Genomic DNA, 14,265 nt, shown 5'->3' on the forward strand with positions numbered 1-14,265 from the left:
ATTGAAAACTTAGTGAAAACTTGTACAAGATGCCAAACATTCAGGAAAAATGATGTGAAAACGCCACTCAATTCATGGAATATACCGGAAAATGCTTGGGAAAGATTACATATTGATTTCAAAGGACCTTTTGACGGATACATGTGGTTAGTGGTAATAGACGCATATTCTCGATGGTTGGAAATATTTCCAATGAAAAACGCTACAAGCAACACTGTGATAAGACGACTTCGTGAACTTTTCTGTAGATATGGACTTGTGAAACAAATTGTTACTGACAATGGAAATCAGTTTGTCTCAGTAGAATTTAGAGAGTTTTGCCGCAATAATAACGTGATTCACATCAGAACTACTCCTTACCACAGTCGTTCCAATGGTTGTGTTGAACGAGTAATTCAGACGTTTCAAAACAAGTATCTCATGATTGACATAAATGATCACGAGCAAAGACTCCATACACTTTTGTTCTCATACAGGACAACTCCACATTCATCGACTGGACGGACACCAGCTGAACTTTTCCTGAAAAGAAACCCAAGAACTTTGATTGACACCCTAAGACCGGACGTGAAGGAAAAGATGAAACAGTCGTCAGAACGCCAAGAGTTTTATCATGATATCCACTCTAAACGTAAAGACTTCAATGCAGGTGATAAAGTTTGGGTGAAACGGAATCAAAATGAAAATTGGAGAGAAGGGGTAGTGTTAAGGAAAACAGCACCATTGTCATACAGAGTGAACATTGATGACAAAGAACACAGGCAGCATGCCGACCATTTAAGAACACGTCAACAAATACAGCCTGCACAACAATCTGTAACACAACAAACTTCAACACGCCAACAAATACGGCCTTTACAACTATCTTTTCAACAACAACTAACTTCACCTTCATCTGGTACTACAAACCAGAGAAAATCAAGTCGGAATATAAGAAAGCCAATGTACATTTAAAGAAGGAAGGGGGAAATGTTATGTATGCTGAAATACTGTTCTGTAATTTAATTCAATCAGATGTTTTCATAAAAACAATGTTTGTTTACTTGTTACTTTTGTTATAAATGTTTGACAATAAAAGATTCTTCATTCATATATTTTATTCTATTTTAAATGTAATAACGTTACACCTACTTTTATTAAAATTTATCTAACAAAAAACCTAACCTAGCCTAGGCATCATAGCCTAAATGGTTAAATTAAATTGAAACATTACATTTTACACAAGAAAAATGTTTAGGCACGAGCCGCAGGCGAGTGTGGAAAGTTTCTCAAGTGCATCAAAGTTAGTTTGCACTCGCATTACACATCATATTTTTCCTACAGTTTCTATCAAGCATATAAATAATTAGTCTTACAAACACTGTAAAATACGTTTTTAGGTTGGGTTAAATCCAAACATTGGACGGAATGGGAAACGCTGCACCAGCTGATCGCAGTCGTAATACCTTTAAGTGTTGCCAACTTATTTTCAAGCCTACTTGTATTACGTGCCTAATAAAAGCACACTGTTTTCTGATGTTTGGTTGGAATACTGGTGTGGGGAAAAAAAGAAAAACTGTGCAGCAAAAGTAAAAAGGGTACACTTCCATATCTGTTGGCACAAACAACCGTATGAAATATCGATCAATGTAGGCGTATAGATTAATACAATAGATCGTTTGGTTAGTTAGGTAAGATTAGCATAACCTAACTAACCAAACGATATATCGAATTAAACAATCGAATAATCTATATTACTCATTCGGTTGTTTGTGCCAACAGATATGGAAGTGTACCCAGTAAAAAGTGTGCAGCAAAAGTAAGTAGATGCAGCACTTAGCAACTTTCTGTGCTATAATAAGTACAAGGAAGGCCACTTTGTCAGGTGCCTGTAGGAAAATAAATGTTTAAAAATTTTTTTGTGTATTTATTTTAAAATTAGCTCTACAACCAGCTGAAATCCCTCAGCAAAATATGATCCATGCACAGTAACATTCACTTCCTAACACAAATTATTGATTAATGGCTTTTAGGTTCGCAACAAACTCGATCGCTGTCTGTATGCAATCAAGAGGATACAGTTAAATCCAATGAACAAACTTCTTTATAAAAAAATAACAAGAGAAGTCAAGCTGTTATCAAGGCTGAACCATGAAAATGTTGTGCGTTATTTCAACTCTTGGATTGAAACCTCGGTTCAAAGTGACGACTCCTCACAAACATCTTCTTCTCCTGATAAGGTAACACCACTAACACGTAATATGCATCATTAGTCCAAGCATTAACAAGTGGAGAATATCAGTAGTCCACAGTTATAAACAATATACAGATCTTTTTTAAATGCTTTTACGCTTAGGGGTAGCGAACGAGCTCCAACCTAAAGGTGAGTGAGCGTAGCGAACAAACTTCAACCAGGATGTGATTGAGCCATGCGAACGAGATCATCTTGAAAATTAAGAAGTTAAACGGGGCAAAGCACGCGGGTTACAGCTAGTGATTTATATATGTATTTAAAGCTAAAATTCTCAAGTTTTATTAGAAACTTAGTATAACTTGATATGAGCCCATTAGTTGCCTGGCATAAAGCTAAGCAAAATTTGACCTCGTCCCAGGTTTTGGTCAGTTCTTCAGGGTATCTTGCACCAACACATGCGACTATTCTCTGTCAGAGGTGATTCAGATCCCGAATCTGCACCAAGTGGTCATAATTCTTCACTACCCCCCCCCCCCCCTCCCCAAAAGAGAAAGCCCAGAGGAGTCATATCTGGTCTCCTAGGAGGCCTTTGGATGGGCCCTTCCGTGTCAATCCACATATCTAGCGCTTCTCGCACCTGCAAACTGTAGTGTGGTGACACTCCATCATGTTGAAAATAGACAGGGCCATTCTCCATTTCAACGTCATCCAACTGTGGGAAAACGTACTCCTCTAGCATGTCATAATAAATGTCACCGTTTATATCCCCTGAAGTACTGACCAAAACCTGGGAAGGGGTCAAATTTCCCTTAGATTTATGCCGGGCTCAAGTTAGGATTTAATGTTGCTCATATTGAGCTATACTACATTTCTAATAACACTTAAAAAATTTAGCATTAAATCTAATATATAAAATTCTCGTGTCACAGTGTTTGTCTGCAAACTCCTCCGGAACGACTTCACCGATCGTTATGAAATTTTGTGTGTAAATTCTGTAGGTATGCGAATCGGACGTAAACTATTTCCCGTTTCGAAATTCTTAAAAGGGGCCGCCCCAGTGGCTCTGGAGTTTCCCATGTTAACCTTATGAGAAATGGAATTAATGAATCTTAACAGCTGTTTCAATTAAACAAGTTGGTTCTGTTCTATGATGTTCAATAGCATTAAAGTTACAAGGATTACCAACAGGGTGCAGCACTATTATTTCTTTTACATTTATGACAACAGCTAATTTGCAACCAAAAGGTGAGTGAGCGTAGCGAACGAACTTCAACCTGGAGGCGAGTTAGCGTAGCGAACGAGCTAACCTGAAGGCAAGTGAGCGCAGCGAACGAGCTCCAACCCAAAGGTGAGTGAGCGAAGCGAACGAACTTCAACCTGGAGGCGAGTTAGCGTAGCGAACGAGCTAACCTGAAGGCAAGTGAGCGCAGCGAACGAGCTCCAACCTAAAGGTGAGTGAGCGTAGCGAACGAGCTCCAACCCAAAGGTGAGTGAGCGTAGCGAACGAACTTCAACCAGGACGTGATTGAGCGATGCGAACGAGATATCTTGATTCAACCTGGAGGCGAGTTAGCGTAGTGAACGAGCTAACCTGAAGGCAAGTGAGCGCAGCGAACAAGCTCCAACCTAAAGGTGAGTGAGCGTAGCGAACGAGCTCCAACCCAAAGGTGAGTGAGTGTAGCGAACCAACTTCAACCTGGAGGCGAGTTAGCGTAGCGAACGAGCTAACCTGAAGGCAAGTGAGCGCAGCGAACGAGCTCCAACCTAAAGGTGAGTGAGCGTAGCGAACGAGCTCCAACCCAAAGGTGAGTGAGCGTAGCGAACGAAGTTCAACCAGGACGTGATTGAGCGATGCGAACGAGATCATCTTGAAAATTAAACGTAACGGTACTTTCTTTCCATCGGTCTGTCTTAGGGGAAACCTATAACTTAGGCGATACGAAGTTCGCTGGGTCAGCTAGTCTCTATATATAAATGCAAAATTCCGATCAACGCACAGGCCAAACCATACCACCTAGGAGCATGAAATTTTCCATACATATTCCTCTCATAGCGTAGGCAGACAATAAGAAGCGATTTTACAAAATTCCCAACGGGCCCACAGAAGGTCAAAGTTAGCATGGAGTTTGTATAGGAAGAATAATTTGTTTTGAGTTTTTGTTTACAATTTATTTGTCTGCAATTTATTTAATCATCAGCAGTTAGAATAAAAAAATAAATTTAACTTACTAAGGTTATTTCCAACCATATAAACATCATAGTTATGTGCCAGTGAAATTAACCTAATTAATTGTGGGCGTGGCATTTTAGTTTTATCAATTTCTAATAAGTGTGATTAGTGTTGAAGAAAGTATGAATTGAACTTAGTTTTTATTGCATTTGAATTTTTAAGAACTTATGATATTGGTCTGTTAATATTTTTGTAGTTGTGTAAACTTTCTGATAGTACTTACACTGAGGTTTTAAATGTTAATGGCGGGTTCGTTCCACACAATGTCATTCACATCACAGGAGACTGTGCGTGTTTATTTACTTCAATTTATTTACTTAATTCAAGGGAATACTTCTATGAAATGTCTAAGCTATTTACCTTTTGTTGGGTTGTGTGAGCTGGTTGACAAATAATCACATTTTTTTTCGAGGTTTATCGAAATGGTGAATTATATGTCAAGTTTGGTGATGAACGTATTACCTTGAAAAGACTCAGATTTACACAATCCCTGTCTAGCGGGCACTTCCACGTTTATCTTCACAAAAATGTAATTGAGGCCATAGTGATCACCGGATGTGCCTGAGGGGAATCATTTTTTATACTGCGACTTCCCCTGGTTCCTACGGACTACCCGTTTAAAGGTTGCAATTCCCTTTGAAAGTGTACTTCGCCCTCACCATCAACAAAGCTCAGGGACAGTCACTTAAGATCGCAGGATTAGACTTGAGAGAGGATTGTTTTTCTCATGGACACTTTTATGTTGCATATTCACGGGTCAGCTCAGCCACGAATCTGGTGATGCTAGCACCTTCTGAGAAAACAAAAAAATGTTTTATACAAAGATATTCTGTAAATAATCAAAAATAGTACGAATAACGAACACATGGGTGGGTTAACTGCTGTTTTGATCATTATCCTAAAATGAAATATCTATCTATAATATTAAAACGAAACAGTGTTTTTTTATTTCACGATTCTGAATCAACCACTCGACGGATTTTCATGATTTTTGTGTTGAAAGAAAGATAATTTTGAGAACTAGGGAATGTCGAAGCCATAAATTTAGTTTAGGGTCCCAGTTTTTTAGAAATTAAGTTTTAATTTTTAAAAAGTCTAGCAGCCGACGCTAAGATTCTAAACTAGCTTTTGGCATAAAATAATTTGCTTAACATAACAGCTGTAAACATTCAGCTTTTGTGTCACAAATTCAGTATTTGGATAAAAATGTAAAGACATACTTAGGGTTGACTTATTTATACTATGTGTAATGCAAATCATTGATACGTTCAATTCTTCTGTAAGAGGATGACAGATTAATTAAATTATACATAGTAAAATACTAGGATGTTCAAATTATTTTTTAAAGCAATCTTTGTAATCTTCGATTTGCTTTAGAGCAATATAATTTGTTTTAACTAACAGCTGGTTATATATAAACTATGGAACTATGAGGTTTTTTTATTTACTCTTATTTTGTCATTGATTATAGGAAATAAGTAAGATTAGTAGAGATAATTAGACCACAGCTTAAAATAGTTTAGACCAAAATTAATTAAACTACAGTACAAATCGAGGCTCTGTACACGAGTCTTAATAAAAAAGGATAAATGCAAATTATTTTACTATTGCACTTTTCGAGGAAAGAATAGAAAAATAACAATGTTTATATGTTTTAATTCTTCATGGTAGCTTTTTGTTTACAATTAATGTTTGTCTGCTTTAACTTTGTTTGGATTAGGCCTGGAAATATTGATGTCATCAAAAGAAGATCAAGAATAATCCGGAATCACGATTTTAAATTACCACCACAACCTCAGCCGAGTTTTATACAAAGATTGAACACAACGTCAACATTGACCTAGGATACTGCAATTAGACAAACCATCCTTTTATGAAATTGTGTTCAGTGTGGTTACGTTTGGGGGTGCCTATCAGCGCCCCCAAACGTGAAAATAACACTTTTATTTAAACTATGAATATATTGTAGTTTAAATTAACTAATATGGGAAATTACGATGTACACTTATTCAATGAGGGTGGGTAATTATTAAGGATAGAACTGATGACGGTATGGATAATAAACATTGACAATTACGTCATTAGCTTTACTAGCGTGTTTACTTTTTATATTCCTGCTACATGTGACCAGTTCTTTTAGTAATCGTGAGTTCTTTTTTTTCAAATGAATGTTATTTGAACCAAACAGCTGTTTCAAAACAAACTGTTATTATTTTTACTTTTCTTTGTTTACACTTATTTATTTAGCAATTAATGCAGTGAAATTGATATAAAGGATAGGTGTGACGATTTATGTGTACTGTGAATTTTATTGGATATTATCGTTTTATTTTAGGTCGTTTCTATTCAGACCTACTGGAAATTGTGTATAGTAGTTGTAATGTGGTGATAATAATTATGGAAGAGGCAGGTATGCTAGGGAAGGTGGTATCGTTGACTAGGTCTATACACTTCTCAATTGACTATTACTCTCTCTACTGTAGGCTACTTATAATCAGTGTGCGTCTGTGCTAATCGGCTGCAAATCTCACTTCAACGCTTTTCACATAGTAAAAATTGCAGAATTGCTGTTTTATTGTTAAATTATCGGATTTAAAATGCATATCGGATAGGCCTGTGATGGAAGAAAAACATATTTGGTCACACAACATTTGTTTACAAGATGATTTTTCACATTAAAACTGCAAGAAACTTGTCTTTATATTATGTGTAAACTAGCCCATCTGAATTGTACACGGTTTTAACTGACTACTGAATTCCCGTACGTAGGACGGGCTAACACCTCGTAAAAATTAAAATAATTTATTGTTTATTTTATGTGATTTATTTGATCTTAATCTGGCACTTAAACACTAATTTATTAAACATTTTAACCAATTTGAAATTTTCCGTAGCGAAGCACTGGTTTTCCGCTAGTATATATATATAAAACATTAAACATAGTCCCTTATTTGCTACCAATATTTGCCTTTAAAATGTTTCAGTTCTTTTGTGGACATCCTGTATTACTTCTTAACTTTGGTAATCCACTGCTTTGTATTAAAGTGGAATAATTGTATAACTTGCTACAATGCTGGCGTAATATGAAAATAAACTAATTGTAATGTTACTCTAGGTTTGTTGTTTTTTTTTTTTTTATGTCAACTGAAATTATGAATAACACTTTGCTTATAGATGTAACAAAAAATTGGCATAGACCACAGCCAACATAAAGAGATGGAAAAATAGTAAGTAACTCATACCTTGTGTTTAATAATGGGGAACAAGAAGGGCAGCGCAGCGTCACCATTTCACCTACACAAATCTACCCATCTGTACAACAATAACAAAGAAAGTTGTGATAGGTTGTCTTTTGTAACTGAACAGAATTCAAAACCTGGAAAAATACCAAAACTTGATATGGCATGGTTTTTTAAATGATTTATTATGAAGATATGTTACAGCTCAGATGACTATGGAAGGATTGAGATGATCTAATGATGAGTGAGTGTTGTTGTAATGTAGGTTGAGAAGTTGGACTGTAAGGTTGTGGAGATGTTGCCAATCAAGGAGGTGAGTGTGGAGTGGGACTTGTCCAAGGCCTGTAGTGAGAGCTCCGAAGACAGCTCTGATGACAATTGTTGGATAACATTTTTGTAAGTGGCCTTGAAGTTAAAAGAAAATGTTAATTAATAGGATTAACAATTACAAACATTGCATACATTTTCTTTTGAATAGTTAATGACCAGTTATTTTTTATAAAAAATAATCATAATTTAATTTATTCGGGTTGATATGCAACAATAGCAGTGGTTTTAGGGATCTTTAGCAGTTGTGATTGAGAAAAGGTTGTTGGAACTAGTAGAAGGGCATTTTCTGACCAGGATAACCAGGAGTTGTGCATGAATTTTTTATGACAGAAATAAGTCTGTGTATGTGGACGTTGCAGGGAAACATTTCATATTCACCAACAGCCTGAGGCTAAGTGTCCATTCATTAACAGACTAATGGTGTCAAGTAAATTAAGATTAGGAATGATCATTTATGCTGCTATAAAAAGTTTACAATGTTGCTGTGACCACACTGTTAGAGGATTGTAAACATCCTTGTTTTAAGTTCAAAGAGACAAGAATCAAGGTTAGTTTTGAGAAGTCTAGATATAAAACTTTTCTAATAGGAAAAGGTAAACCAGTAAAACACTGTAAACAGTTTCATCAACAAAAGTACTCTCCTTTTACCGTGAAATCAGAACAATCAAGAGTACTTGTGCGTTACTAACAGACCTTTTTCAACATTACTTCAATCCAGGCAATGTTGACTATGACCATTAATCCCGTTGACTCCTCCTGGAGCATAGGGCCTCGACTGTTCCTCTCCATCGGACCCTGTTGGTTGTTGATCCCTTCCCAGGATTTTCCTTTCTCCTTCAACTCCTCAACCAACGTCCTTTTCCAAGTTTCTGGATCTCCCACTCTCCTGCTTCCAGGGGGTTCCTCTCCAATGCCTATTTAGCTCTTTATGTTGACTATAGTTTTGTAATTTTATTTAACACTGTATCATGCAAGTGACATTGAAGTGTTAGCACACAAAAGTTAAGGTTAATTCTGTTTTACTTGTAGGTCTGATCTATATGAGATGTCTTATTCAAGGTAAGGTTTATTTTGAGCCTTCACCAATTTGCAACTATATTCATCTGGGTTAAACCAAAGATATTAAAGGAGCACCATAAGGGTGGAAGTAAAAATGGAAAAGAGTATTAAGAATTTTAAATGAACTAAATAATCAACTTCTTCAGTATAATTCCCCATCATATTTCCATATACATTGTTCTTAAACTGAGAAATTTGCAAAGGAATATTTTTTTTGTACTGGCCTAACATTACTATATCTTCACCGCCACTGTCCTTAAGACTAGGGGTTCTAGTTTTGGAGCTGATGACATTAGTTCAGGTTCAATTAGTTCTAGATTGCGCTGGGTTGGTTTCTATATTCTTTCATGCTGTAAAATGTGTGGTCAGTTAGAAAGAAAGCTTTTCTAATCTGGTTTGAGCCTAGTGTTGCTTTTACTGATAGTGGGAGGAAGTTGAAGAATTTGCAGTCTGACATTTGTAATAGATTAAATTTTCAAATTTAGTGTACCTAAGGGTTTAGGTACTTAAAGATGTGTCTATGTAAGTAAAAGCCCGCTATGCCCAGCATTGATCTAAAGGATTTTTAATTGTTGTTTTTAAGCCATATTACGCGTGTTTGGCAAAGTTGGGAGTGATTGAATGTGCCGGAGGCGATTGGCAAACTAAGATAAGAAAATGGCCAAAAAATGGAATGGGTCACACTGGTCAACAATTTTCTTTGAACACAATAAGCAGTATTTTGCTTGTCTTGCTATTACTTTCAATAATTTTGCCTAAGTGCCAGATTAGCGTATACTGTACTTTGTGTGGTACAGGCCAGGCTCCAGTGATGAGACCAGCACTAGAGACACTGAGATACCAGAGTCAGATATTACTACCAGAGAGAGTGCTACAGAGAGTGTCACCAGCTCTACCCATCAGTTTATGTACATTCAGATGGAGTTCTGCGAGAAATCAACTCTTAGGTAAGATAAATCATTTACAGAATTAGCTTTGACATCAGCTTTGGCTTAGTAGAACATTCAATGTCTTCTTTTAATCATAGTTATTCACCAATTATAATCATATAAATTTTCGGTTAAGTACCTTTATACAAAATTTAAGGAGTGGTTAGTGAGATCTGGTTTGCTATGTTTGTATTAAGTTCTAGACTTAGTGTAAGATTGACAAAGCTACAAAATAAACTTGACAATGCTTATCACATTGCATGCGTGTCCGAGCGTGCCTTCATCGGAGAAAGGCAGAGCAATGCTAGCTTCTATCTGTGTGTGCTAGCTTCTAATACATTGTACTAGCTTGCTTTATTTTGTGGTTTTTTTGGTATTTTTTGCTGGTGTGTCTGGGTCTTTTGCCCTAACTTTGTCCTTGCATTTGGCAGTACTGAGGGTCTGCTAGCAATATTGTTTAGTACTGCTGTCTGTCGGTTTCTTGTAGAACTACATCCACAAACACTGGAATGATTGGAATGCAGTACATGCTATAACATGCTGTGGCTCTTCTATTGGATGAAACAGAATCTAAACAGTTTTGTGCACACATCCACACAGCACATTGGCTGTTCCCACTTTGGCCATTATGCTACAGTAGCCAATGTGTTAAGCTGCAATCTCAAAACTGGAAATAACAGATATTTTTTACTTTCATTAAGGCTGCACCTGATTAAACTGTCTATTAAATTTCAGTAATGTAGTATCAAACTGCACTCCTTGCCAAAACACTGAGGAGTGATAACATATTTCATATAACAAACCTTTTTGTATATTGTATTTTTCAGGACGGCTATTGACAACGGATTGTATAAAGATGAGAAGCGTGTTTGGCGGTTGCTCAGAGAGATTGTGGAAGGCCTAAGTCACATTCACCAACAGGGCATTATTCATCGAGATCTAAAACCCGTGAATGTCTTCATCGATAGTGAAGATCACGTAAAAATTGGAGACTTTGGCTTGGCTACTACTACTATCCTTCATAAGTTAGTTTGTATACATCAACTAATAGAATATGAATAAAATAAAATCACTGTCGGCGATATCGGGCCCGCAGGGCCTGCGGTGCGGGGGGGGGGGGGCCCGCAAGCTAGGGGGGCCCGTGAGCCTTGACCGGGATTTTTCAACAAATTTTACCGGGATACGGGCCCGCGATTGTGCGACAGGCTCAGCCACACTAGCCCCCTATCATGACAATATTTATATGAGAATTACCACGCGTTTTTTTATGACGAAAATTTGTTCAAACCAGTAAGAGCACTAGGACAAGTAGTTTACAACAGCTAAACTGACACTATTACTTTAGCGATCGATATAAATTCTCTACCAACCTGTAAAAGAATTGTCATCAGTCATGCAGGTTGCCTCAACTGTTCTCGTGGACTGTGTGAAGGCGCTATAATAGGGCCGTATTTATAACCAATGTGGCCTCCGGCCTAGGAGGATAGGACATTAATGTTAATCCTCCTAGCCCCCGGCTGTCACACCAGAGAGGGCCCTCTAATCTGATTCAAATAAATGAACTTGGCAATTGTTTTACAATCTAATCGGCAAATTAACCTGGGTAGCTAGGGCACTAGCTAATAAATAATTCCATTCTTTCATTGAAGCTAAAGGAGGATTTTCATTTCATTTCATTTTTTACTATTAGGAGGCTGCCCTTTAGATTTGTTTACTTCGCACCTTAGATTTGTTCACTTCGAGTCAGGTTGAAAATGTTACTTACCTATAAGCCTCAGGCCAAATCAGATCGGTTCAGAATCGGTTTGCTTTGAAAACGGTTGATTTTTATAATATAATGTCGATTTTCGAGCCAAGCAGAGCCTGGCTTACAAGCTTGAGAGATTAAGCACAAGTAAGAAAATCAAGCTTGAGCCGATTTTCTCAATACTCAATACAATAATGCCCAATTAAAAGTAAAAACTTTTATGTCCGCGAGGATCACACTCACGAAATTGAAAGATTAGGCCTACGCTTTTGCCGCGATCGCGGATATCGACGAGAACATTTCCCCGCGGGTGACGATGACGATGTCTCTGAGGCCGAAGGAGATGTTCAATATTCGGCCGCAATTGCGGAATACGATAATGACGTTTCTTTTTCAGCGAGAGATATATCTAGAATTTTGCCGCGATTGCGGAAAAAATTATTTCCCCGTTACCACCAATGGGTCGCGGGAGATATTGGGCCGTGAATGCGGGAGACAATGATGTTGCTACCTGATGATGTCATAGGTTTGGTTACATTTGCAATCACGGTAGACTATGATATTGTTTCTTCCATGACTACGGGATGTATTCACTTGCCGCGATCATGGAATACAATGATGACGCCTCGGGAGATGCCTTGTAAAGTTTTATTGGAAAAATGCAAGTTTAGGCGGTAGTACATGTGAACACGTTTTTAAAGATTATTGGGAGAGGGGGGCCTTTTGAGAGGTTTGGACCACTTTACCTTAAAAGCTTTAGTGAATCCTTCACTAGAAACGCCACTGGTGGCATTACAAGAATAAGAAGAAAGTATTTGATTTATTCTAATGAAAAACTTGAAATCATTGTGGATTTACGATTCCAATAATCTTATTGTACTGATGCAAACTTTGCAAGTAACATGAACTAACTGTACCTAATAAATGTGTACACAATATACCTAAACAGAGATACTCTATTTAAACATTTCACCATAGAATGGCTAAAGTAATTAGTTTGTTTTGTTCAGGAAGGGAGCAGTGCTGGACCAAACTGAGTTGTTGGGCAGTTTGGGTGAAACCTCGCACACAGGACAGGTTGGGACTGCTTTATACGTTGCTCCAGAACTGAACACATGTTGTATCAAGACCACATATAATCAGGTGAGTTCTCAAAACATATGATGAACTAAAAATGATAATTTGCTGAGTTGTGTTGTTTATTAAGATAAAAATATTATAAATAGGATTTCTTTGAAAGCTGCTCCTGAGATTGTGACATTAATACCTGCCTATGACCTTAATAGTGATCTAAATATTACACAATAATCAGTGTATTAGTTTCATTTGAGGAACCTGTAAGTCCTATGTCTTATTTGACAGAAAGTGGACATCTATAGCCTAGGAGTGATGTTCTTTGAGATGTGTTACCGACCACTAGACACTCACATGGAACGTATGAAGGTGTTGGCAGACTTGCGCACAGATGAGTGTGTCTTGCCTTCCGACTTTGTCGACAACAACAAGTTGACCAAGACTCAACTGCTCAGGTAGCAAGACATTTGCAAATCTGTATATACAGTATAATGTATATGTATGTATTGTATACAACTGCTGTATACTAATAATTTTGTGTAAGGTTGTGGTGAAATGCAGTAGTATGAGTGTTAATAAAGATACGTGGGCCCAATATATCTTCTACCAACCACCACTAAATCACCCACATTTCCTGTCGTAGCTAAAACTCTATTGAAAATAATCTAACTACGATTCTGATCTCATCTCTTTACAAACTTGATTTTATAGTGCAGTAGACCTGTTGTTTAGGCTGATCAATCAATATAGCAATCAATATAAACTATCAACAACAATCATACAGGCATTAACAAAATGCTCTTTGAAAAAAAAACAATTACCACCTACGATAGTAATAACTTAGCTTCAACATGAATTATCATTACAAAATAGTTTACCAAAACATGAACATGAACAAAATTTGAAGACAGGCAGTTGGTAGACGACAGCTGACGATCAACCAGTAGGAAATGCCCACAGGCATTCAAAGCTTCAGATTTCAGCTAATGGATTTGCCAACGACTTAAAAACAATAAACAAATTCCTGCTTAGTTACTGTATACAAATTATTGAAATCTGATGAGTACTTTTTGATTTACAGCCAGTTTATTGACTCACTACAAAATGGTTTGCGATCACGGCGTTAACACTTGGAAACGGACAAAAGAGACCTTATCCCAACACATATCATTTCTAGGGTTAATAATTTATGGGGGTTCATGTGGAAACTACTGGCTGTCTTGGCTTGATGGTTGCAGATGGATGTTGAACCACGACCCCTTGCAGCGGCCCAACTCCGCAGAGCTGCTGCAGAGTGAGTTCTTGCCTCCCCCGCAGTTTGAGGAGTGTGAGCTGCAGGAACTGTTGAGGAGGACAATCAACAATCCTCAGAGCAAGATGTACAAGTACCTAATGGCTTCATGCTTTAACCAGGTCTAACCCTCCAGATCCTACACAACATTGTTGGCTATATTTAATTGGATAATTTGTATACACAAATGGAA

General features: G+C 37.3%; 1 protein-coding gene across 1 annotated transcript in view; it reads left to right on the plus strand.

The window, feature by feature from the left end:
- LOC128984187 (eIF-2-alpha kinase GCN2-like) overlaps positions 1-14,265 on the plus strand; it is a 121,616-nt gene that overhangs the window by 70,022 nt on the left and 37,329 nt on the right. The window contains exons 9-16 of the mRNA XM_054403481.1: positions 2,013-2,219; positions 7,908-8,038; positions 9,002-9,031; positions 9,829-9,978; positions 10,788-10,985; positions 12,718-12,850; positions 13,070-13,236; positions 14,020-14,194. Coding sequence (XP_054259456.1) covers positions 2,013-2,219; positions 7,908-8,038; positions 9,002-9,031; positions 9,829-9,978; positions 10,788-10,985; positions 12,718-12,850; positions 13,070-13,236; positions 14,020-14,194 — 1,191 coding nt within the window. The remainder of the gene's footprint in view (positions 1-2,012; positions 2,220-7,907; positions 8,039-9,001; positions 9,032-9,828; positions 9,979-10,787; positions 10,986-12,717; positions 12,851-13,069; positions 13,237-14,019; positions 14,195-14,265) is intronic.

This window comes from Macrosteles quadrilineatus, unplaced genomic scaffold (genome assembly GCF_028750875.1).
Source record: "Macrosteles quadrilineatus isolate MER2022 unplaced genomic scaffold, UCM_ALF_1.0 Scaffold_2__2_contigs__length_208266976, whole genome shotgun sequence".
NCBI lineage: Eukaryota > Metazoa > Arthropoda > Insecta > Hemiptera > Cicadellidae > Macrosteles > Macrosteles quadrilineatus.